Below are 26,492 nucleotides of genomic sequence, written 5' to 3' on the forward strand. Positions count from 1 at the left end.
ATACAGAAAGAATCTTCAAGAAAAAAAATTAAAGCTTAGGATGCATTGGTGCTGGTGTAACTATTCAGGAAGACCTGCATAATAGTTAGACATGGATATTGCCTTGGTATATGAAAAGGTTAGTACAGCTAAAATGTACTTAAGCTGTGTAATGGCATTTCCTGACTTGAAGTGCGCACTAGAGGAATGCTGCGCTAAACTGATGGTACTAATAGCTGAGCTGACCTTTTCATGGAAATAATACAGGAGTTGATCAATGTTTAGGCCAAAGAAAGTCAAATGGCTTATTAACTATGCAAAATTATTTCCTGTCTTATGATGTTTATCCGGGTTCTTAAAAGGAAATTGTGTTCCCTGAAGTTGCTGCCTGAGCCCAAATGTTTTAAGTTGTTGTTTGCTGGTGACAGTCATCTCTTGTCCCTGTTCTCATAATTTTTAAATGTTGGTTAGAAGCAAGAGTGGGGGTCAACGGGTGCTATTCGGATTGGCGGATGGTGACTAGTGGAGTGCCCCAGGGGTCGGTGCTGGGGCCTCAGCTTTTTACCATTTATATAGATGATCTGGAGGAGGGAACCGAGTGTAGAGTGTCGAAATTTGCTGATGACACCAAGATTGGGGGAACGGCAAATTGTGCGGAGGGTGTGGAGAGTCTGCAGAAGGATCTAGATAGGCTGGGCGAATGGGCCAGGAACTGGCAAATGGAATTTAATGTTGGCAAGTGTGAGGTGGTCCACTTTGGTAGGAATAATGGTATGAAGGAATATTACTTACGGGGCGAAAAACTGCAGCAGGCGACGGTGCAGAGGGACCTCGGGGTCCTTGTGCATGAGTCGCAAAAACCCAGCTTGCAGGTGCAGCAGGTGGTCAGGAAGGCGAATGGGATGCTGGCCTTCATAGCGAAGGGGATTGAATATAAAAGTAGGGAGGTCTTGCTGCAGCTGTATAGGGCATTGGTGAGGCCGCAACTGGAGTACTGTGTGCATTTTTGGGCGCCGCACCTGCGCAAAGATATTTTGGCCTTGGAGGGAGTGCAGAGGAGGTTTACTAGGCTGATACCGGAGTTGAGGGGGTTGAGCTATGAGGAGAGGCTGAATAAACTGGGCTTGTACTCGTTAGAGTTTAGAAGAATGAGAGGAGATCTCATTGAGACGTATAAGATGATGAATGGGATGGATAGGATAGAGGTGGAAAGACTCTTCCCGCTCAAAAAAGACAATAGGACTAGGGGGCACAGCCTCAAGATAAAAGGGGGGCGGTTTAGAACGGAGTTGAGGAGGAACTTCTTCACTCAAAGGGTGGTGAATCTCTGGAATTCTCTGCCCGTTGAAGTGGTGGAGGCTGCCTCGCTAAATATTTTTAAGACGCGGGTTGATGGGTTTTTGATAAGAGAGGGGATTAAGGGTTATGGGGAGAGGGCGGGAAAGTGGAACTGAGCAGCGACAGATCAGCCATGATCTTATTGAATGGCGGGGCAGGCTCGAAGGGCTGGATGGCCTACTCCTGCTCCTATTTCTTATGTTCTTATAACCTGGAAGCAGACATTTTGTGTAAAATTTCTTCCTCTTGCAGTAGCATGAAGCTCTGTTCTAGTAAGTATTGCGATTATGCCTTCTTTAAACTCACTCATTGCCTAGGGTTTTCTGTTTGATCACTTACTTGCCAACTCATCTCTCTCTCTCTCTCTCTCTCTTTTTCTCTCTCTCTTTTTCTCTCTCTCTTTTTCTCTCTCTCTTTTTCTCTCTCTCTTTTTCTCTCTCTCTTTTTCTCTCTCTCTCTTTCATTTCCATAAACAAGAGAACTCCTTAATCATTTGACCAACTTCCTGGTATCAAGGTTTTGATTCGATTTGATTTATTATTGTCACGTGTATTAGTACCAAGTGAATACTTTTCTATACTAATTACTATACTAATACATGTGGCAATAATAAATCATATCAAAAGTGTTGTTTCTTGCACGCTATACAAGCAAAGCATACCATATATAGGGAAAGAAAGTAGAGAGTGCTCATCCGGCTATCCCATCTGGGCCAGAACTTTTGAGAAGGCTGTTCTGATGTTGACAATGGTGACCTCGGATACAAGTTCGTCCGAGGCTTCCAGGATGGAGGGCGTGCTGTCACTGACCTGTTGCTCAAAACAGGCATAGAATACATTGAGCTCATCAGGACGAATGTGTTGGAGGTAGCAATTTTATCTGTCTTCATCTTGTAGCCTGTCATGTCTTGCAGACTTTGCCATAGTCAGCAGGAGTCCATGTGGCTAGTCTGGGATTCTAGCTTGGTCTGGTACTATCTTTTGGCATCTTTGGATCTCTTTAAATCACATCTGGTTTTCTTCTATAGGTCAGGAGCAATGCCCAGTCTATTTTTAGCTTCAGTTGCGTAAAATATGGAAATTGGAAGTTGTGACAATATTTAGATTTATTTGGCTAGATGGGTGGGAGAGTGAACTGTGATGAGGATGCAGAGATCCTGCAGAATGATCTGTACAAGTTGGGTGAGTGGGCTAATCAATGGCAGATGCAGTACAATTTGGATAGGTGTGAGGTTATTCACTTCAGAAGCAAAAACAAGAAGACAGATTATTACTTGAATGGCTGTAAATTAGAAGAGGGGAGTGTGCAGCCAGACCTGGGTACCCTTGTGCACCAGTCACTGAAGGTAAGCATTCAGGTGCAGCAAGCAGTAAAGAAAGTAAATGGTGTGTTTGTCTTCATTATGAGAGGTTTCAAGTACAGGAGCAGGGATGTCTTGTTGCAATTATACAGAGCCTTGGTGAGGCCACACCTAGAGTATTGTGTGCAGTTTTGGTCTCCTTTTCTGAGGAAGGATGTTCTTGCTCTCAAAGGAGTGCAGCAAAGGTTTACCAGGCTGATTCCAAGGGTCATGATGTGGGTATGCCGGCGTTGGACTGGCGTAAACACAGTAAAAAGTCTGACAACACCAGGTTTTAGTCCAACCTATTTATTTGATAATAGACTCACAAGCTTTCGGGGTTAGCCCCTTCGTCAGGTGAATGGAGAGTTCTGGCCTCAGACAGAGCATATAAAGCACAGACAGTTTAGAGATTACTGATTAGAATGCGAATCCTTACACCTAACCTGCTGTTCAAGACCTGAAGTGGCTGATAATGTGATCAGTCCACTCACATTGTCAGCCACTTCAGGTCTTGAACAGCAGGTTAGGTGTAAGGATTCGCATTCTAATCAGTAATCTCTAAACTGTCTGTGCTTTATTTGCTCTGTCTGAGGCCAGAACTCTCCATTCACCTGACGAAGGGGCTAACCCCGAAAGCTTGTGAGTCTATTATCAGATAAATAGGTTGGACTAAAACCTGGTGTTGTCAGACTTTTTACTGTGATTCCAAGGGTGGCAGGACTTACGAATGAGGAGAGATTGACTAGGTCAGGATTGTTTTTGCTGGAGTTCAGACGAATGAAGGGGGAATCTCATAGAGTCTTATAAAATTCTAACAGGACTAGACAGGATAGATGCTGGGAGGATGTTCCCAATGATGGGGGAGTCCAGAACCAGAGGTCAAAGTCTGAGGATTCAGGGTAGACCATTTAGGATGGAGGTGAGGAGACGTTTCTTTACCCAAAGAGTGGTGAGCCTGTGGAATTCATTACCACAGGAAGTAGTTTATGTCAAAACATTGAATGTAGTCAAGAGGCGGCTGGATATAGCACTTAAGACGAATGGGATCAAAGGTTATGGGGAAAAAGCAGGATTAGGCTATTGAGCTGGATGATCAGCCATGATGGTAATGAATGGCAGAGTCGGCTCAAAGAGCCAGATGACCTCCACCTGTCCTATCTTCTGTGTTTCTAGATAGTATTAGTCATTTCACTTACAATTTCTTTAAAGTCCTGTTTAGCAAAATCAATTGCATTTATATAGTGCCTTTCTCATCCTTTGGACGTCCCAAAGTGTTCTACATTCAATTATGTGCTTTTGAATGGTGCTAATGGTTATAATGTAGAAAATGCAGCAGCAAATTTGCTTACAGCAAAATTGGCTGAGAGATAATTGGCTGCTAGGAGCTCCCTGCTGTTAAGGGATTAAAAAAAATGGAGACATCCTCTGCTCCTCTCTGCTTTGGGATCTTTTACTCCACCCAAGGCGGCAGATGGAGTCTTGGTTTAATGTTTCAGCTGAAAGATAGCCCCTGCAACAGTGTAGCACTGCTTCAGAACAGCACTGGAGTGTCAGCCTAGATCTTGTGCTCAAGTCTCTGGCATGGCCTTGAGCCCACAACCTTTGAATTCAGAAGGCAAGATTGATACTAATGACTAATATGGACTTCTGTGCAGGTTTATGAGAATTTAATTTTATCATCTTGTAGGGGAGGGGAGAGGGAGTGAGAAAAGTAGATTTGTGTGGTTATTTGTCTACCACTGAAGGCTTAAATTTGTCCATCAGACTCGACCAAGCATTGCATAACTTTAATGCCTTTTACTGTGAACTGAACTTCTTAACCCCTTGTCCAGTCAATTGAATAGACCTTGTATTTCTGTGTCTTAGCATTGTATCCTATCTCGAAGCCAACTGAAACCACCATTGCACCTTAAAGACTTCCCATGCTACAAACAGTCCAACTCATACAAAGTCATGCTGTCATCCTATCCAGTACTAGTCTTGTATCCAACCCTCACCAACTTCCTTTTCCTTTGACTTTAAAGTCCTCATTCTCAATCATCGATCTCTTTAACTTGCCCCACTCTACCTCTGAATCTTTTCCGATCCTATGGCTTTTCCTGCCACCAATAATGATTGGCAGAGCCGTCAGCCACCGAGACTGTGCATTCTCTTTCTAAGCCTCCCTTGCTTTGCTGCTTCACTTCCCATCTGCTCCTCATTTCACAGTTTTACTTTTCCAGCCCTTTAACAGTGAAAATGGAAGAAGGTCAAGTTTATTTATTAGCTGCAAATAATGCTTGCATTAACACTGCAATGAAGTTACTATGAAATTCCCCTAGCCACCACAGTCCGGCGCCTGCTCGGGTCAATGCACCTAATCACGTCTTTCAGACTGTGGGAGGAAACCAGAGCACCCAGAGGAAACCCACACAGACATGGGGAGACCGTGCAAACTCCACACAGACAGTGGCCCAACCTGGGAATCGAACCCGGGTTCCTGAGGCAGCAGTGCTAACCATGAAGTGTTGCAGTGGGATGGGAGAGCTCCTCCTCTACATTTAGGACTAGTTTGTGCTATTGGTGAAGAGCAGCAAGATATTTTTATGCAATCACTCATGCACATTGCTAGACCTGGCTGAGGAATGCTTGATTCAGGTACTGAATGCTAAATAGGAGCAGTTTCATTCCCTAGGACTAATACCCTTCAACTTGAGCACAAAATGCCTCCCCATCACTCAGGCAGCCTGGACAGAGTTTCTCACCCTGACCAATCACCCGTGGATCAACATGAGATGTTCCTTCTATGCAGAAACAGCAGTGTAGCAGAAATGTATAATATATGTTTAAAAAATTATGTTAAATCTACTCTAGTGTTAGCTGTGACTTGAGGTGTGATTCCGAACCTCGGGTTCAAGTTCTACTCTAGCAGCTTCATGTGATGTGGGCTGACACTTGAGTGCAGTGCTGAAGGATGATTCGCTTCTGGAGGGTGCTGTCCTTTTGGGTGAGACAATAAACCAAAGCCAGGTCCATCCTGTCAGATAGATGTAAAATATCTCATAATGCTGTCTGAAGAAAGTGAAGTTCTCCTGGTGTCCTGATGAATATTTATTCCTTCAGCTTTGATCAATGTGGAACAAAACTGCCCATTTTGATTGCTGTTTGTGGGAGCTTGCTGTACGCAAGTTGGCTGATATAGTTTTTACATTATATAAGTAAATTTGCTGGAAAGCGCCTGGAAACATTTTGAGGTTATGAAAGTTGTAATGTAAATGCAAGTAAAATATCTGGTGGTAGAAGAGCAGAGGATTATCTCCATTGTCTTGGGGTAATAGTTATCCCTCAGTAACATCACAGGAAAATATGAGTGTAATGTGATTATCTCATTGCAGTTTCTTAGCGTTTGCTGTGTGCAAATTGCCTGTGGCATTTCCTACAACAATGACTACACTTCAAAAGTATTTAATTGGCTGGAAAGTGCTTTGGGTAGTCCCGTGGTTGTAAAAGTGCCATTTAAATGTATTTTTGTCTTTTTTAAGACCTTTTCTTTGCATATGGATCCCATTAGGGATTTATTGATCAATAAGACGGGATGATTTTGCCTACATGGGAAAGATTTTTCAATTTGGTGTACACACATTCTAGAATAAATCAATGTTTCATAATCTCACTGCTTTACTCACTTTCTAGATTTCAAAGTTTATTCAAGACAGACACAGGGCAAGAAGGAACAGGTTGCGTAAAGATCAGCTGAAAAAACTTCCAGTACACAAATTCAAAAAGGGTAAGTGGTATTTATAAGTGGTTTTTGATTTTAAGCTGGTTTGAAGTATTAATTTTTACTCAATATCAAGTTGTGCAAAGTCTTTTGAGCAAGAAATTCTTGCTGGGCTGTGGAAATTGTTTTCCTATTTTCACTCATTGGAAGAAATCTAGGGGAATTTCACAGTAACTTCACTGCAGTGTTAATGTAAGCCTTATTTGTGACAAATTTATTTTATTAAAATTATCTAGCTTTATGTGGAGATGACGGTGTTGGATTAGGGTGGACACAGTAAGAAGTCTCACAACAACAAGTCCCAACAGGTTTATTTGGTAGCACGAGCTTTCGGAGTGTTGCCCCTTCAACAGGTCATAGAGGTTTACAGCATAAAAATGCTCATCAAGTGAGTCACCTGATGAAGGGGCAGTGCTCCGAAAGCTGTGCTACCAAATAAACCTGTTGGACTTTAACCTGGTGTTGTGAGACTTCTGACTAAAGCTTTACGAGTCTGGAAATTGATTTGAGGAGTCAGTATCCTTGTGCTTATGAGGCAGTCATCGGTTGTTTTGAAGTATGGGTTTGGAACTCTGTTGGTTAAGAAGAATTAGGGGTTGGCTTTTTGAGGGGGAGATTTGAGCAACTGAGGTAGGGGAAACCTGTATGCCGTAACATGTGTTGATAGTTGAAGAAAACACTTCTTTCTGGCAATTACATGAATGTTTAGGATTTCAAGGGATGGATGGGGAGAAAGGGAAGTGAAAACTATAAAAAGGAATGGAAAGAGGCCTGAGGCAGGTGGGAGAACCCTCAATGACTCAGTGGAGGGAAAAGGATGAAAATCAAGGACAGGCAAGAAGCTTTTGATTGAACTGAATGATGGTAATTGGACAGGCATTGATGGGAATATAAATATTGTCAGAACAGGCAGTGGGCAAGATAGATTCAAAAGAAGGCGAGAGAGACTTCAGCCTTGGAATCTTGAGGTGAGGGACCAGAGTGAAAAAATAAATTAAAAACAAAAAACGCTGGAAAATCTCAGCATGTCTGACAGCATTTGTGGAGAGAGAATAGAGCCAATGTTTCAAATCTGAAAGACCCTTTGTTGACTCAATTCTATCTCTCCACCTTTTAGAAGTATCCTGTTAGAGACTCTAGAAGTAGGGTCACTTTTTAAAAATAAAGGGTTGCTCGTTTAAGAGAAAGTTGAGGAGAATGTTCTTCTTTGAGGATCTTTGGAGCTTTCTTCTTCAAAAGGGCAGTGGTAGCAGAGTCTTTGAATATTTTAAAGGCAGAACGAGATAGATGTTTGATTAACAAACGGATTGGGCGGGGGGTGGTGAAACGTTGATGAAAGGTTATCAACGATAGGAAAATGTGATTGAAGTTATAAGCAGATCAGCCATAATGTTATCAAATAGCAGAGCAGGCTCAAGTGGCCTAATCCTATTCATTATTCGTATATTAAGAATATGTTAGAAACTATGTATTACATTTTAAACTGGTTTTGTTTATGCCTTTGTGATTTTAATTTTGCGTTACAGAATTTGAAGTTAGGATACCAGCTATAGAGATAGAGGAGAGCCGGTGGATGTGGTCTTTCTGGATTTTCAGAAGGCGTTTGACAAAGTACCTCACAAGAGGTTATTGCAGAAGGTCGAGGGACATGGAGTTGGGGGTAGGGTGTTAGCGTGGATAGAGGATTGGTTGTCAAATAGGAGGCAGAGAGTGGGGGTCAACGGGTGCTATTCGGATTGGCGGATGGTGACTAGTGGAGTGCCCCAGGGGTCGGTGCTGGGGCCTCAGCTTTTTACCATTTATATAGATGATCTGGAGGAGGGAACCGAGTGTAGGGTGTCGAAATTTGCTGATGACACCAAGATTGGGGGAACGGCAAATTGTGCGGAGGGTGTGGAGAGTCTGCAGAAGGATCTAGATAGGCTGGGCGAATGGGCCAGGAAATGGCAAATGGAATTTAATGTTGGCAAGTGTGAGGTGGTCCACTTTGGTAGGAAGAATGGTAGGAAGGACTATTACTTACGTGGCGAAAAACTGCAGCAGGCGACGGTGCAGAGGGACCTCAGGGTCCTTGTGCATGAGTCGCAAAAACCCAGCTTGCAGGTGCAGCAGGTGGTCAGGAAGGCGAATGGGATGCTGGCCTTCATAGCAAGGGGGATTGAATATAAAAGTAGGGAGGTCTTGCTGCAGCTGTATAGGGCATTGGTGAGGCCGCAGCTGGAGTACTGTGTGCAGTTTTGGGCACCGCACCTGCGCAAAGATATTTTGGCCTTGGAGGGAGTGCAGAGGAGGTTTACTAGGCTGATACCGAAGTTGAGGGGGTTGAGCTATGAGGAGAGGCTGAATAAACTAGGCTTGTACTTGTTAGAGTTTAGAAGAATGAGGGGAGATCTCATTGAGACGTATAAGATGATGAATGGGATGGATAGGATAGAGGTGGAAAGACTCTTCCCGCTCAAAAAAGACAGTAGGACTAGAGGGCACAGCCTCAAGATAAAGGGGGGACGGTTTAGAACGGAGTTGAGGAGGAACTTCTTCACTCAAAGGGTGGTGAATCTCTGGAATTCTCTGCCCGTTGAAGTGGTGGAGGCTGCCTCGCTAAATATTTTTAAGACGCAGGTTGATGGGTTTTTGATAAGAGAGGGGATTAAGGGTTATGGGGAGAGGGCGGGAAAGTGGAACTGAGCCACGACAGATCAGCCATGATCTTATTGAATGGTGGGGCAGGCTCGAAGGGCTAGATGGCCTACTCCTGCTCCTATTTCTTATGTTCTTATGTTCTATGTTTGAACTGTTAATTCTGAGCATGAAAGGAAGTATTTCTTTGGCCTATGATGTCACAGGGGTGCTTTATGATGCATGGACATGCCTTTCTCCCTGTTGGAGCTGTCACCTTTGTTTCTGATATCCTGAGGCAGCTGAAATGATGTCATTGTAATCCGGTTGAAACATTGCTAATGAGCCTTAAAGACACTGGTGTGCACTATTTTCCATAGGCAAGAGATTATCCATGTCCAGCACACAGATTCTCCACTGGCAGTTGTGCCTTGGCTGCTCAGAATAGGAGAATTTCAAATTTGCTTCTTTGATATTTGACAAAGGCTTTGTCTAGAAACTGAGTATTTTGATAGTTTGACAATTTTGAGTAAGTCACGGTAAACAACCACAGTGATGTTTGACATGAATTCGTACTGCAGAGTGATATGATGTGTGTGCCTTCTGCAATAGTATGGAATCATAGATACCCTACAGTGCAGAAGGAGGCCCATTGAGCCTGCAGCGACAACAATCCCACCCAGGCCCTATTCCTGTAACCCCCATGTATTTACCCTGCTAGTCCCCCGACACTAACATTTATCATTGTCAGTCAACCTAATTTGCACGTCTTTGGGAGGAAACCGGAGTATCCGGAGGAAACTCACGCAGACATGGGGAGAACATGCAAACTCCACACAAACAGCCACCTAGCACTATGAGGCAGCAGTTTAGCCACTAGTATATTTTAATTTGCTTCGGTCTTGCACATGACCAATAAATCTACTTTCATTCCCTGGGATGAATAGCCCAAGGCAGATTGATTTTTACTCTTGCCCTCTTCCCTATCCCCTAGCCTGCCCTGCTTCGTTCTGGGAGTCATCTTGAATCCATTTGGCAACTCACCTTAATGTCACGACAAAGTTCAAAGCTAGGCACGTGGTGAATTAGCTCATGTTGTCAGGCCACTTAACACACTGGGATATTTTGTAAAGAGTCATGAGAAAAACATGTCACTACTGAATTATTTAGTACATAGTTTTCTGATATGCATAAACGGTTTAAATAGAATTCAGTTTTGGCAGTTTTATTGACCTTGAATGAAGGTCAGTTGATATGAGTTCATGTTGTTACAGTTTCTGGAGGTTTTATTGTCCAATGTGTTGTGTTTAATTTTGTTGACCAAGTGAGCTTTGAAATTTGCATAACCATATTTAAGGCATTAAAACACAGACTTAAATTTAATAATCCACTCTATTTTCTGCCCATGTCCTTACCTGTGTAAAATGGAGACTAAAGTTGTTGCTCAGTGCAGTGTTTTGCAGTCTACAGGAGGCATGTTTAAGTATTTATCAATACTGCAGATATGCTTTCTGTATTTAAATGAAAAGTTTTTAATGCTAGCTAATGCTGGAAAAGTTCCTTGTTTGGGGTCAGTGCCTGTCAATCTTTTGATTAGCCTTTTTCTAGACATGAAAGTGGTCTGAAAGCTAAGTAATGTTCAACTGGCGTTAACACATTGCCTATTCTTCAGATTGCAAGAAGTGTTTTATTAATCACTAACATGCAAAGTTTAGGAAAACCGCTTCATCTCCAGCCTATGCATCTGTAAATGTTACTGATTAATTTCTCATGTGGAAGCTTAGGTGACTTTGACAGTTGTCTTAATGTTGAAGCTATGCACTTGGGTAGGAAGAATAAAGGATCTGAATATTATTTAAATCAAGAAAGACTGCAGAAAGCTGCAACACATGGATTTGGGAGTCCTCATGAATAAAACACAAGTGGCTAGTATGAAAATTCAGCAGGCAATAGGGAAAGCAAATGGAAAGTTGGCTTTATTTCAAAGGGAATGTAGTATAAAAATAGGGAAGCCTTGCTAAAACTATACCAAGGCACTAGTAGATCTCACCTGGAATACTGTGAACAGTTCTGGTCCCCTTATCTAAGGAAAGATATGCTGGTATTGGAGGCTGTCCAGCGAAGGTTCACTAGGTTGATCCCAGATATGGGGGGACATTCTGATGAGGAGAGATTGAGTAGGTTGGGCCTGTACTCATTGGAGTTTAGGATTCTTAGAGGGTATGACAGCATAGGTGCTGAAACATAATTTCCCCTTGTGGGAGAGTCTAGGACCAGAAAGCATAATCTCAGGTTAAGGATCTCCCATTTAAGACAAGGATGAGGAGGAATTTCTTCTGAGGATAGTGAATATGTGGAATTCTTTACTGCAGAGGGCTGTGGAGGCTGGGTCGTAAGTGTATTCAAGATTGAGATTGACAAATTTTTAATCAGTAAGGGAATCCAGGGTTATGAGGATAAGGCGGGAAAGTGGAGTTGAGGATTGTTCTATCAGATCACTTATCATCCCATTGAATGATGGAACAGAGTTGCTGGGCTGACTGACCTACATCTTATGGTCTAATATTATGTAAAAGCAGCAATTTCTTTTCTCCCGTTGTAGAACTGCACTTTTTTCTGTCATTATATCTAATTGTACGGGTATTTCCAGAAATAATGGCCAGGTTCAGCATGAGCTGCATTTTTTTATGGCTTATAACTTTTAAGTCATGAAAAAGTTATCCAAATGTACTGTTCTCTATTAAAATGTGTAGCACTAGACTCATTTGCATGTAACAGGCCACTTTACAGCAATGATAAAAGTCTTGTGATTTGTTGGACATGATTTGTGTTGTACAGTTGAGAATGTGATTGCTGACTCAAGTGGAGAATATTCTGTTCTGCAGTGCTACCAATTTGTGATACTCACTTTCCCCCATTGCCAATTATGATATCGTTAGTAATCAATCTGTACTTTTACTGGAGTACAAACCCCACCCTAGAGAGGTCGATATGACAATATGAAACTGATGGATAGGAAGCGATCTTCTGGCCCATCACCTTGCACCCACACACTTACAATAGGGAAGAAGCACCATGATTAGATGCCCTGTACCCACCAGCTGCCATGATAATCGACTCAGGATGATAACAGAGCAGATTAAAACAAGTGAAAAATCTGAAAAAATTTCCTTTGGCCCTCCGGCAACTGAAAGCCAGTCCAAGAAACCACAGCGACCATGCTTGTATTGCTTTTCCAGCTGCCTTTTGAATAAAGCTGTGAGCTCCACTTCAGCTAGGAGCTGGTCCATCTGTCTCCTGAAGGTTTGCAAAGAGCCAGCACAAGCTAACAGAACCTGAAACAAGCTTAGAGCAATGTTCTTGAATGCAAGTATGTGAATATACAGTAGCCAGTTGCTTTCTCTATGCACGAGAATGTCCATTACATTTCTGGCATAGGTTGGTCACATTATTTATTTGCTAGTACATGGGTTGTGGAAACTATTTATACCCCAGTTATAATATTTCGATGATATTCTTGATTGGAAATGAGCCACTTTTTAATGGATTTTCCCCCACACAAGAAGTTACCTTCCCACCTCGTTTTACAGTACCTTGCATTTCCTCACAATGCCATATTTTTCCCTCAAAAAATGGATCTATCATTTACTTAAGGATATTCCTCAAGATTTCCCCACTGCTCAGCCACTCTGGGTTTTATCAGAACTATTTGTAAGTTGGTAAATTAATTTGCATTTTGGAAAATAATTATTTTTATGCTAGTTGTTATATATGTAGAAAGATTCAATTCTCCCATGCAGCCGTCATGGCTCAGAGTTCAAATATGTTATGCAAATGATGGTAATGTACAAATGCGACCTTGAATGCAACTGTTACAGTAACTCAACAAAAAAGCTCTGTCTGAATGAAATGGAGCTTGCTGCAGCTGCACTGTTTTGCACAGGGCAATGTTCGACCACAAATAATGAAACGAGTTAACTAAAAGCTATTGTCAAAGACAATTTTGAGTTTGCAGACAAATTTATTCAGGAAGTTATATGTAGGCCTAGCCTATTTAAGTTTGACCTTGTTGAACATGTTGGCAACCTTTGATTTAGGATAGTGCATACATCTTTTCTTCCCTTCTGACCTTTTCCTTTGGTTGTGAGAGATGAAAGATGCTGTGGTGAGATAAGATCTTTAAGGCAATTAAGTCCATTATGAATTGGTGAGATAAACCCAACAATGAAGCAGTGTTTTCCCAGCAACAACTGAGCATGGTAACAAAGAGTCTCCTTTTGAAGATTCATCCAGTGAATTGTATTTTTGGGGTGGACTATTTGGTTCAAAATTTTAAATTGGTATTGTGTATTCAGCAAGGGCTAAACCTTCATTGCCAGTGATAGAAGTCAGTTAGATGGAGATGATCTCCATTCTTTTTCCCCTGTTAAAGCAACACTGCTCACATTACATTTATTTTGTCAGCCAGGAATAAAGCACAGCTACAGTCTGTAAGCTTTTGTGATTGGCTTCACCAGTCTGATCTGCTAGCATCTTTCCCGGAAGACTATTTGCAGTAACATAATGTTCTCTGATAGATCAGCTAAAGGACCAGCATGCTTAATGCCACCAATGAAAGAGAGCTGTGGTTGAAGCTCCGTCAATTTCTCTCTCTCTCCCCTTCTCTCAGCCAGTGCTAGGTCAAGCTTGTAGTGAAGACTTGCTACAATGTAAAATAGGTGAATTTGACAAAGAGAACTTTCAATATTCATCAAAGTCTCCTACCTTTCTGAAGCCACCTTTTACAAAGGGTAATCGATCCTTTTTAGTATTTGTCAATTTTTATATTTCATATAATTTATATTACAATTAAATATATTAATTGCTGTAGTCTGAGTGTGAATGATTCAGTAAAAAGTCTGACAACACCAGGTTTTAGTCCAACCTGGTGTTGTCAGACTTTTTACTGTGTTTACCCCAGTCCAACGCCGGCACATCCACATTGTGAATGATTCCACAGGTAATAACTGCCATTTCTGACCATTTGGTGGCAAATGTAAATCAGTAAGCCGATTTAATGCAACCATGATATTTAATTCCTCAGATATGTACCCCTATATATAAGGAGAGGTTTCTTTTTCTACCGAGCGTTAGTGTGATAGTGTTTTTTAAAACAGCAATCTGACAGCTTGATGCCAATTTTACCAATGCCAGCTTTTTATTTCTAGATTTCTAAATTGAATTTAAATCGTCAAAATGCCATACTGGTGTTTGAACATAATTTTGCTGGATTACCAGTTGCATAACCACTTTATTACCATTCTCTACATTTGTCCTGTGAAGGTGATATTGGACCTTTCCCTTGAATCACTGTGGTCCCTGAGCATTTAATTTACGGGTACACCTGAAGAAGTGCTGTATTGATAAAGGTGTAGGCTGGAATTCTCTGGTCTCGCACAACCCGCTATCAACAAGAACGAAGAAATTGGTGCTCAGTCAAATCTCCATTCACAGCTGGGTGACCAGAGAATCCCAGTCACAGGCCAGCTTGAAGAATTATGACCACTGTCCTTTGGATGAGTTGAGGTAGATATTAAGGAACCCACGATCTGATTCACAAAAGAGTGAGTGACTTCACCATTACTCTCTCAATAAATATGTGTGATTTGTGTAATTGTTTTGTGTAATAAGTGTTAGTTGTATAACTGGCCTTGCTGTAAATAAATCAACTGCCATGTTCACAAATGTAACCACCAAAGAAGTTTATATCACAGAATGAGGCCATTTTGTTGTCTCTTTGTTGGAGCAAAATCCTGAATTTATCCTAGTTTCCTAGTATTTTCTGATAGTCTTATGTCATCACCTATTTCACATATTTATCTAATTTTCCCTTAATACTTGAAATAATTTAAGCTTCAAATTTGGCAAAGCATTTGCTGCTTCAACAATCCTTCATGCTAACCTCCTAAATATTGGAATAAAATAATATGCCACCTTCCCAATTCACTCCATTAAACCTTAATCTGTTGTATATGAATCACTTTGGAACATCTTGATGAATCTAGTGATCAGATTTATTTTCTGTTCCAGAGTGCTATTAATAGGCGGCATAGTGGTTCGTACTGCTGCCTCACAGTGCCAGGGACCCGGGTTTGATTCCTGGTTTGGGTCATGTCTGTGCAGAGTCTGCACATTCTCCCTGTGTCTGCGTGGGTTTTCTCCCTGTGCTCCGGTTTCCTTCCACAGTCTGAAAGACATGCTGGTTAGGTGCATTGGGCATGCTAAATTCTTCCTCTGTGTACCCGAACAGGCGCTGGAGTGTGGTGACTAGGTGATGTTCACAGTCACTTCATTGCATTGTGAATGTGAGCCTACTTGTGACATAAATAATCTTTAAGCAAAATGGTGGGGTACATATCCAAAATTTTTCCTATGGTGTCTAGTGGATCTCTTCCCAGATTTTTATTCAGTGGTACTTTCACATTTCTGAGCTCAAATTTGTGAATGTGACAATCCTTAAAGAAAAATATATGGAGTCTCCAAGAAAACAAAAATATAGATTGTGAAACAGTCTTGCTAAATATTTGTTTCCAAAGCAGAAAACATAGATTATTTAAACACCGTTTCTTTGTAGATATGTAAAATGTTTCAGTTTTGATGTTTTCATTCACATCAGCGCAACGGAGCAGCATGGGGGAAAGGGAGGACTGGAACCTGGGGGCTGAGGAAGGAAATGGAACAAGCTGTGATAAGACAGCAGGAAAGTCGGTGGGCCTAGAGCAGTCGAGAACAAATGGGAGGAGGAATTGATAGTGGCCAAGTGGTGGTAGGGATGGAGCCGGGAGTGTGTTTAATATCACCTAGGGATGGAGTACAGGCAGGAGATGTCCAGGTATGCTTGCTAAATTGAGTAAGAGGTTTCTGTTGCAAAGATGGTGGAACTTAGTAATGGGGCATGAGAGACAAAACATTCAGTGTCGAGAGGCCTAAATTATAGCGTCATGGGGAATTGGATTTTTGACAGTTGAATGTGACTGATTTTTTTATTCCCCATGTTGCAAAAAAGCATGTCTCAAATAATGAGTTAGACTAACAGCCATGCACACAGCGTGGTTCATAAGATTTATTTTTGAAATAAGAGAACACTTGTACTACACAAACTAATGTAATTTGTTTTAATAACTTTTGCATAATAAAGAATTTTTATACCTCATGTATTGTTTTTATGTAAAAAAAATGCAAATTCTGGTGACGCTTGCCATTTCTTGTTAATTGTGTTGCAAGTGCACAAAGGCACATGTGCTTCACAATTTGAAAGGGACCATAGTAGGACTAGGCATTTGGATTTCCACTCTAATTCACACACTTCCATGTTTTATCAATTGGAAATCTTTGTTGTGTTGAATCAATGTACATTTGATCTTTGATGAAAAACAAGTGTAAAAATGAGTGTTCAAAACATCTTGAAGAGGAGCAAGTCATTAAGCATGGCTGAACTGTACCAATTTCTTCTGCCTCCCCTCCTTACTGTGACTGGAGTATGTTCCAAACTATTCTTGTATGTGAACTTAGTGCATCTTCCACAGAGATACTAGCCCTAATCTCAAATTACATCCATGCGTACATGCTTCAGCATCACTTAAACAGAAGTTAAGGGAAAGCCATCTGAAATCCAGAACTTTCAAGAATATTCTGGAGTGGTCCAATAAGTTTAACCATGTCTGGGACCTTCTTGAACCTCCGTTGTTGTACCTTGGAAGAGGTTATGAAAGTAATTGTTTGTGACAGGTGTCTGAAATTGCTAAAGTTCTTCAAGGTTAATTTGCTGATGTGCCAAGATTCTGTCGACTGTGGGGTGGGGGTTGCAGAAGAGGACATAATTGAATAAACTAGCAAGCCATAATTTTATTATATTCTCCTAGTTTGACCTTGTGTTTTAGCGAAGGACTGTTATTTATCCATAAATAATTTAATGGAACAGGTGTACAACAATTCTTTCAAAGAGCTAACATCTTAGGCAAAATGGTCTCTTGCTTCGCTGTAAGGTGCTACAATTCCAAGTTGGCCTCAGAAAACAAACCAAACTATTAATTAGTCTCTCGATGGCAGAACGTAACAAAGCTAACAGAGGCCGTCACTGAACAAAAAGGAGAGTTACATGAGCAGTTCCATTAGATTTCTTTGGTGAAATAAATCACACGAGTGAGATAGGAAAATAAGAAACCATATTAAGCAGTTTGTTCCAACAAGAGAGAACAGTGCAAATCACGAAAACCTAGCAAATGCAAATTTGTGATCTTGCAGTAGAACCTATTCTGCACCTAGTTCATAAAATGATTAACAGTCCACCATCCTGCAGATTTCTACCCTTAGTATTATGTACCTTTCCCATCCCATCAGTATGTAAGATGGGGTGTTAAATAAGTTCAGATATCCCATTGAGCGTGGAATATAATCATGGAATCCCTACAGTGCGGAAGGAGGCTACTTGGCCCATCAAGCCTGCACTGACAACAATTCCACCCAGGCCTCTTCTCTTTAACTCCACACATTTTTTATCCTGCTCATCCCCCTGACACTAAGGGTCAATTTAGCATGGCCAGTCCACCAACTCTCTCACATCTTTGGAGTGTGGGAGAAAACTGGAGCACCCGGAGAAACCCATGCAGATGGGGAGAATGTGCAGATTCTGCACAGTCATCCTGTCCGAACCTGGGTCCGAGCGCTGTGAAGCAGTAGTGCTAACCATTGTGCCACCCTAAAGCCTGATAATGGGCTGAATGATCTCCTGTGCAATAAATTTTAGATGTTTCAAATCTTGATTTGATTTTTTTTCAAGAAAGTGACAAAGGTGATCGATGAGGTTAGAGCAGTGATGTTGTTTGCATGGATTTGTTTTTCTAGCTGGAGGTCCGTGATTAGTGGTGTTCTGCAGGGATCTGTACTGGGATCTCTGTTGTTTGTGATGCATATATAAATGACTTGGATGAAAATGTAGATGGGTGGGTTAGTGAGCTTTCAGATACCACAAAGATAGGAGAAGTTGTGGATAATGTCAAAGGTTGCCAGACTATGCAGCAGGATATAGATCAGTTGCAGATATGGTGGAGAATTGGCCGATGGAGTTTAATCCGGGCATGTATAAAATGCTGCACTTTGAGAGATCAAATGTTAAGGGAGTCCCTGTGGAACACCGCTAGTCATGGATCTCCAGCCAGAAAAAGAACACCCTTCCACTACGAGTCTCTGACTTCTATGGGCAAGCCAAGTCTACAAAACCCTGAACAGCATTGATGTATAGTGGGACCTTGGAGTTCAAGTCCATAGCTGTCTGAAAGTAGCCGCATTAGTAGATAGGGTGGTAAAGAAAGGGTCTAGCATACTTGCCATTAATGTTCGGGGCATTGAGTACAAGAGTCAGGATGTCATGTTGCAGCTTTGTAAAACTTTTGGTTAGGCTGCACCTGCATTCAATGCTGGTCACCACATTACAGGAAGGAGGTTTTGGGGAGGGTACAGAAGAGATTTACCAGGATGCTGCTTGGGTATGAGCTGCCAGGAGAGGCTGGAGAAACTAGGATTGGTTTCTCTGGATCAGCAGAAGCTGAGGAGAGACCTGATAGAAGTCTATAAAATTATGAGGGGTATAGAAAGGGTTGACGGTCAGAATCTTTTTCCCCAGAGTTGTAATGTCTGATATTAGGGGCCATGCGCTTGAAGTGAGGGGGAGGAATCTCAAAGGAGATATAAGGGGCAGGTTTATTACACAAAGAAGTAGGTGCCTGGATCGTGGCCAGGGGTGGTGACACAGGCAGATACGATAGGGGCGTTTAAGGGGCTTTTAGGTAAGACATGAATATGCATGCAGTAAAGGGATTTGGAACGAGGGCATGCAGAAGGGATTAGTTTAGTTTGGTGTCAGGTTTGGCACAACCTTTTGGGCGAAAGGGCCTGTTCCTGGGCTGTACTGTTCTGTGTTACCTCACAGTGAAGCAGGAGGCCATTTAGCCTATCGTGCTAGCTCTCTGAAAGCATTGTTGTACACCTGTCCCATAAAATTATTTATGGATTCAGCTTGCCCTACCTTATTAAGTACAGAATTTCAGATCTTGGCAACTCAGTGGAAAATAATCCCCAGTCCCCCACGCCCTCCTAAATGAGATGATAGGAGATGAGGACAGATTTGAGGATTTGACAAATAAATTGCTTATGAGTTATATTTCATTATAGTTTATTATGGGATAGTATCTTGGGTACTGATTGCAGCTTGGCTTTCTGACATTTATTGCAGAGCTGTTAATATGCACTAATGTCTGCTGTCAGATGGAGTTGTTTGGAATAATCTACTTGATGGATGGATGTCATGTTCATTTAGAATTCAGAGATATGCATTTGAGTATAAATATGTAAATCAGGATTTTAATTTCTTCAGGACCTCCCAAAAAAAATCCTTTTTGATTTTGGTTACACTTTTGGCTTCATTTTTTTTGTTAGCATGTGTTTAAACTTATCATTGTTCTTCATCCTGCTGTGCTGAGTATTACGATTGTGATTTTATATTGTGATCTATGGTTAAACATTTCAGTTAACGCGTTGACCCTGTTTCCCCAGGGTGACCTTATCAATGATATAAATAAACAGCAAACATAAATAATACGCAAATGAAGAGCAAATACCTCTGTCAACCTGTGTTAACTCAACATCACTAAATTCTGCAGCTCTTCCTTGAGGTGTTTCCCTGCCTACCTGATGCTCTGTCGCTACAAACCTGAAAAATGAAATTTTTTTCTTCCATTTCGCTGAGGAGTCTTCAGGCCAATCCACATCCAACAATCTGCTCTGGAAACTCTTTACGTCTTGGCAGCTGTGACCAATTGCCTACAGTAGCTGAGGCAGTCCACTGCATTCAATATGAAATAGCTCAACATCCCCCGTTGTTATTGTATTCTTTTTTAAAAGAATCAAGTCAAATCAAATGTATAGCAAGTCTTGTTGAAATTTGCACATTCTCCCCATGTCTACGTGGGTTTCCTCCCTCAGTCGAAAGATGTGCTGGTTAAGTTGATTGGCCATACTAAGTTGCCCTTAGTGTCCCAGGGTGCGTAGGTTTAGCAGGGTAAATAAGTGAGGTTACGGGAATGGGGTTTGGGTGGGTCTGTTGTTGGTATCAACTTGATGGGCCAAATGGCCTTCTGCACTGTGGAGATTCTGTTCTAATTAGTCTTTTTAGATATACTGTTGACATAGAACAGGCAAAAGCATAACCTCAGTTCCACCTTCAGTGGTGAGCTGAGCCTAATTCTGCAGTTGAAATTCTGTTGCTGCTTGAAGTTTGTTTGAAATGAGATTGTAGAGTCCAGAATATTGATCTTTGATGCTTCTGAGACACGAGGATTGACTGACAAATTGAAAGCTCGGCAAGTGATTAAGTAATTGAACAGTAATAGAACATGTTAATGAGACTTGACAATTGAAGAAAGTGTTCTTGGTTAATTGTTGTCAAGAATATCAAGTAGAACTTAGTTTTAAAATAGCAATTTTAAAATGTTGGGGGGAGGGGTGTAGTTAGTACTGAGGAAGCTTGCAACAAAATACAGGACAACGTGATGTCAAGTGCTGTCATTCCCATCTCATTTCTGGAATTTTGCCTTTTGTCTATGTCTAGATTAAGGCTGTAATGAGTCTGGAGCTGAATTACTGTGAGCATCATTGAGCAAGTTATTGATGAGTAAGTGCTACTCATCGCACAGTCAGTGACACCGCCCAGTAGGCTGATAGGGCAGTGATTGGATGGATTGGTTTGCCCAACTTTTTATGGGCAGGAGATTCCTGGGCAATTTTCCAGATTTGTCAGATAGATGCTAATATTGTACCTGGAAGAGTTTGATTAGAGGCTACAGAATGACTCTTCAGCAGTATAGCCGGAACGTTATTTGGACTTCCAGCCTTTTATATCCATCGTATTCAGAAATTTGTTTCAGCATGGGCTGAATCTACTTTGATTAAAACTGGTATTTGTAGTGGTGGGGAACATATAGGAAGTGTATGAGATGGATCATCCACTTGCTGTCTTTGGCTGACGATCATTGAAAACACGTCAGTTTTGTTATTTGCACTCATGCTGGGCTCCACCGTCATCATGGGTGGGGGTGTTCGTGATGTTGCTACCTCCCATTAGTGGCTTACTTGTACATCACCACTCATGAGTGGATATGCTGCATTTTGACCATACTTTTTAAAATGAATCACATTTTTGAGAGTTCCTGAGGAAGAGAAACTAACTTTTTTTGAACTCATTCATGGAACATGGATATTGTTGGCTGGCCAGCATTTATTCCCCATCACTGGTTACTAAGGGCAGTTGAGAGTCAACCACATTACTACAGCTCTGGGGTCACACATTGGCCAGACCTGGTAAGGATGGCAGATTTCCTTCCCTAAAGGATATTAGTGAACCAGATGGGTTTTTTTGACAATCGGCAATGGTTTCATGGTCATCAGTAGATTCTTAATTCCAGATGTTTTTGTTATTGAATTCAAATTACACAATCTGCCATGGCAAGATTCGGACCCAGGCCCCCAGAACAATTGTTGAGTTTCTTGATTAACAGTCTATCAATAATACCATTGCCTCCCATCAATATTTAATGTGGAAGGGAAAACAAAATGAGGAACCATACATATAAGGTAGTCACTAATGACGGAATTCTGATTGACAGGATCTGCAGGTATTTAGAGAGGCAAGGATGATTAGGGACAGTCAGTGTGGCTTTGTGAGTGGAAAATCATGTTTCTCAAATTTGATTGAGTTTTTTGAAGGAGTGAAAAAGGTGGATGAAGGCAGTGTATGTTGTCTACATGGACTTTAGCAAGGCCTTTGACAAGGTACCCCATGATGGGTTTTGCATAAGGTTAACTCTCTCGGGATCCAGGGTGAGGTAGCCAAATAGATTGGCTTGATGACAGAAGACAGGGTGGTTGTAGAGGATTGTTTTTCAAACTGGAGGCCTGTGACCAGCGGTGTACCTCAGGCTGATGTTGGGTCCACTGTTATTTGAAATTTTTATTAATGATTTAGATGAGAATTTAGGAGGCATGATTTAGTAAGTTTACAGATGACACTGAGATGGTGGCATAGTGGATAATGAAGAAAGTTATCTAGGATTGCAATAGGATCTCGATCAAATGGGCCAGAGAGCTGATGAATGGCAGATGGAATTTAATTTAGATAAGTGTGAGGTGATGCATTTTGGTAGATTGAACCAGGGCAAGACTTGCTCAGTTAATGGTAGGGGGGTGGGGGGGAATGCAGGTTCATAGCTCCTTGAAAGTGGAGTCATAGGTGGAGAGAGTGGTGAAGAATGCATTCAGCATGCTTGGTTTCATTGATCAGAACATTGAATACAGGAGTTGGGATGGCTTGTTGAAGTTGTACAAGACATTGGTAAGGCCACACTTGGAATACTGTATGCAGTTCTGGTCACCCTATTATAGATAGGATACTATTAAACTGGAAACAGTGCAGAATAGATTTCCTGGGATTGTACTAGGACTTAATGGTTTGAGTTATAAGGAGAGGCTAGATCAACTGAGACTTTTTTCTCTGGAGCTTAGGAGACTTAAGGGTGATCTTATAGAGATCTATAAAATAATGAGGGGCATAGATCAGCTAGATAGTATCTTTTCCCAAAGGTAGGGGAGTCTAAAACCAGAGGGCATAGGTTTTAGGGGAGAAATACAAATGGTCCAAAGGGACAATTTTTTCACTGAGGGTGGTGAATGTCTGGAGCAAGCTGCCAGAGGTAGTAGTAGAGGCGGGTATAATTTTGTCTTTTAACAAGCATTGACAGTTGTATGGGCAAGATGGGTATAGAGGGATATGGGCCAAATGCAGGTAATAATTGCGACTAGCTTAGTTGCTTAAAAAAAAGGCTGACATGGACAAGTTCGGCCAAATGGCCTGTTTCCATGGTATAAACCTCTGTGACTCTAATTTACTAAAAAGCTCTTCCCCACCCCCCAAGAGTGGAAAGAATGTAGACCATGCTAGCCAAAGGAGTAATTATGACAAATAAACTGCATTCCCTAGCATCTTTTACAAATTTCGCAATATAGGTAAACAATTTTTCTTCTCATCAAATATTTCATAAACTGTACCCAAACAGCATGCAATTCTTCATATTAACAAAATTTGTACATTGGTTCACTGAGAATTGCAGACAGTTTTTAAGTTGAAAGAGCACTTACATTGGCTTTCAGCACCGCCATCAATCATTCTGATCTAAAGAAGTCCTTATAGATTCTTGGGGAACTTGCTGTTGCAGCTGGTAATGCGTTGCCATTTCTTCCCAGGAGCTCGAGAATGCAGCCTAGATTCTCAAAATGGGAGTCTTTCTCCTGTAAGCTTTTTCGCAAAATCTGTTCAGGCAAACCACAGAATTTATTGGCCCATGCGTTTATACTTTAATTTTAAAATATTCTGAAAATAGAGTAACTCATTAAACATGAAGTTGTAAAAGAATAAAAATAGCTATGTTTTTAGCCAAATATTTCTGTTACAAGTTCGTTTGGTTTCTGCCAGATTTATGTTGATATTACTGGAATGTTAACAGTGTCAAAGAGTCGTAAGTTTAAACTTAGACCCATGATGAATGCTTTTGGAGTTTTGTGTGAAGTAAGTTTGGGGAGTAAAAGGAAAATCATTTGATTTACTGGAACTAAACAGTTCTTTAAAAGAAAATAAATTTCAGTGTATTTGGAAATGGTGCCTTTAGTCAGCCTCCATCATAGGTTAGCGTGATCCCACTCATCTTTCTTAAGTCAGGAATAATTAAATACTCCCCAGTAAAACTGAAACTGCGACACACTATTCTCTTGGTGTGGGAAATGTGCTATTTTAGTTTATTTTCATAGAATCCTACAGTGCAGAAGGAGTCCATTCAGCCCATCGAGTCTGCACCAACCACAATCCTACCCAGGCACTATCCCAATAACCCTGTGCATTTAGCCTCGCTACTCTCCGCCCCCTGACACTAAGGGACAATTTAGAATGGCCAACCCACCTAACCTGCATATCTTTGGACTGCGGGAGGAAACCAGAGCACCAGGAGGAAATCCATGGGGAAAACGTGCAAATTCTTATGTTCTTAATTCCACACAGACGGTAACCCAAAGCTTGGAATCTAACCTGGGTGCCTGGTGCTGAGAGGCAGCAGTGCTAAGCACCGTGCCACCCAATTATTCACTTATGAGCTATTGCAATATCTGGCCTGCAGAAGCATAGCCCAGGAGTTCCACACTGAACTTTTGGAGGATCAGCTTGCTTTGGCACAACTTTTTCAAACTATTAAACTATTTTATGTTCCTACGTGGATGTGGTAGGTGTAGCCTGCCTTTTTAAAAGCATTTATGTTTGCTCTTTTTAAAACACCGATACCCAGAATGAGACTCAGTTTAATAAATATTTTGTTTTTAGTTTAAGAATCTGAATGCGTGTTCTAACAATGCTTTTACTGTTTCACTGTTCAAGCAGCCATCGAGTCTTGGTGGTGTGTGTTAAACCTTGAGTGGGTGCCATCCTATTTAACGGTTTGGTCAGTGAGCAGATCATGCTGAAGTTTATTTGGCCAGTGTAGTAACCATGAACACACTTGATTGATAGAGGCGTTGTAAAAAGACTTTCATTTATATAGTGCCTTTTGCAGCCACTGTATTTTAATTTTAAAGGATGGTAATTGTAACACAGCAAATCTCTCTTGCCCTTTTTTAAATTGCTGCATTAATTTCAAAAATTTTAAAGTTTATTTATTAGTCACAAGTAAGGCTTACATTAATACTGCAATGAAGTTTCTGTGAAATTCCCCTAGCCACTACACTCCGGTGCATCTAACCAACACATCTTTCAGACTGTGGGAGGAAACTAGAGCACCCGCAGGAAACCCAGACAGACACGGGGTGAACATGCAAACTCCACACAGACAGTGACCCAAGCTGGGAATCCGACCCAAGCTGGGAATCCAACCCAAGCCTCTGGCACTGTTGTTAATCAAATGTTTCAACAATATCATTTAAAAGTTCAACATGTTTCTTTCGAAACAGACAGTTATAAATTTGTAAATCCCTCACAGAATGATCCTAAAGAGAGAACATTTATATTATGCCTCATTCTACCTCAAATATTTTAAAGTGCTTTATATGCAATTAATGGTTACAAGTTGTTATTATGGAGTTGAATACAGCAACCATTTGTAGACACGCGAAACCCCAAAATGATAATGAAATTAACAACTTTGTTTTTCTTTGGTGTGGTTAGTTGAAACAAGAGTATTGGTGAGAGCTTTGGAAGGAGTCCCTGCCCACTGCACTTCCAGTTTGGTTCAGCAATCTTATTCAAGTTAAAGTGGCATTGATGTGCTAGTGTCAGGTTTGAGCTAATTCTTCAGTGCAATACTGAATGAGTGCTATGCTTTCAGAGGTGGCATCTTTCAGACGATGGTAAACAGAGGCTTTGTCTGCCATCATGTAGACTTAGTAAGCTTCACCACACTGAGGGGGAATTGGTTTTTATGTCCCAACCAACAATTATCCTTCAACAAACATTACTAAAATAGTTGATAAATGAAAACACAAAATGCTGAAAAAGCGCAGGAGGTCTGGCAGCATTTGGGGAGAGAGAACCAGTTAATGTTTCGAGTCTGATGTGACTCTTTGGAACTGGAGAGTGGGAGAAATGTGATGGGTTTTATTTCTATTGAAAAAGAGGGGAGAGGCAGATAAAGCAAAATATAGACCATTAGGGATAGGTTAGAGGGCAGGAGAGATTCAGTGACAAAGATGTTACAGAACACCAGACAAAGGGAGTGGTGGTGATTGCGTTAAAGATTAAACCTTTGGTCCAGAGTTGGTATTGATAGCAGAATAAAGGTCGACACCATCTGAAAGCAAAATAGTGGAATGTGTTAAAAGCAGAAGAAGTGTTAGTGCTGACTGAAAGCAAAAACATGAGAACAAGTTACAAACTAACAATTGAGGGGGCTGTGAATTCAAAATGGAGGATAGAGTTCATGGTCTGAAGCTGTTGAACACTGAGGCGAGAAGGCTGTAAAATTCCTAATCAGATGTTCCTCCAGCTTGCATAAGGCTTCACCAGAACATTGCAGCAGGCCAAGGACAGAAATGTGGGCATGAGACCAATGTTGTGAATTGAAATTGCAAGCAATAGGAAGGTCAAGGTCATGCTTGCAGTCTGAGCAAAGATGTCCTGCGAAAAGGTCATACAGTCTGCGTTTGGTGTCCCCAGTGTAAAGGAAACCGCTTTGTGAGCAGCAAATGCAGTAGACTAAATTGAAGGAAGTGCAAGTGAATTGTTGCTTCACCTGGGAGAAGTGTTTGAGGCGTTGGACAGTGACTAGGAAGAGTTCAGGGGGCAGGTGTTACACCACCTAGAATTTGCTTGGGAATTGCCTTGGGAAGGAAATG

General features: G+C 41.3%; 1 protein-coding gene across 4 annotated transcripts in view; it reads left to right on the top strand.

The window, feature by feature from the left end:
• rnf13 (ring finger protein 13) overlaps nt 1–26,492 on the top strand; it is a 232,902-nt gene that overhangs the window by 158,622 nt on the left and 47,788 nt on the right. For all 4 annotated transcript variants that reach the window (XM_080185985.1, XM_080185986.1, XM_080185988.1 and 1 more), the window contains exon 8: nt 6,332–6,425. In XM_080185985.1, coding sequence (XP_080042111.1) covers nt 6,332–6,425 — 94 coding nt within the window. The remainder of the gene's footprint in view (nt 1–6,331; nt 6,426–26,492) is intronic.

The sequence above is a fragment of the Carcharhinus amblyrhynchos genome, chromosome 3 (genome assembly GCF_965287045.1).
Source record: "Carcharhinus amblyrhynchos chromosome 3, sCarAmb.v2.hapA, whole genome shotgun sequence".
Lineage (NCBI taxonomy): Eukaryota > Metazoa > Chordata > Chondrichthyes > Carcharhiniformes > Carcharhinidae > Carcharhinus > Carcharhinus amblyrhynchos.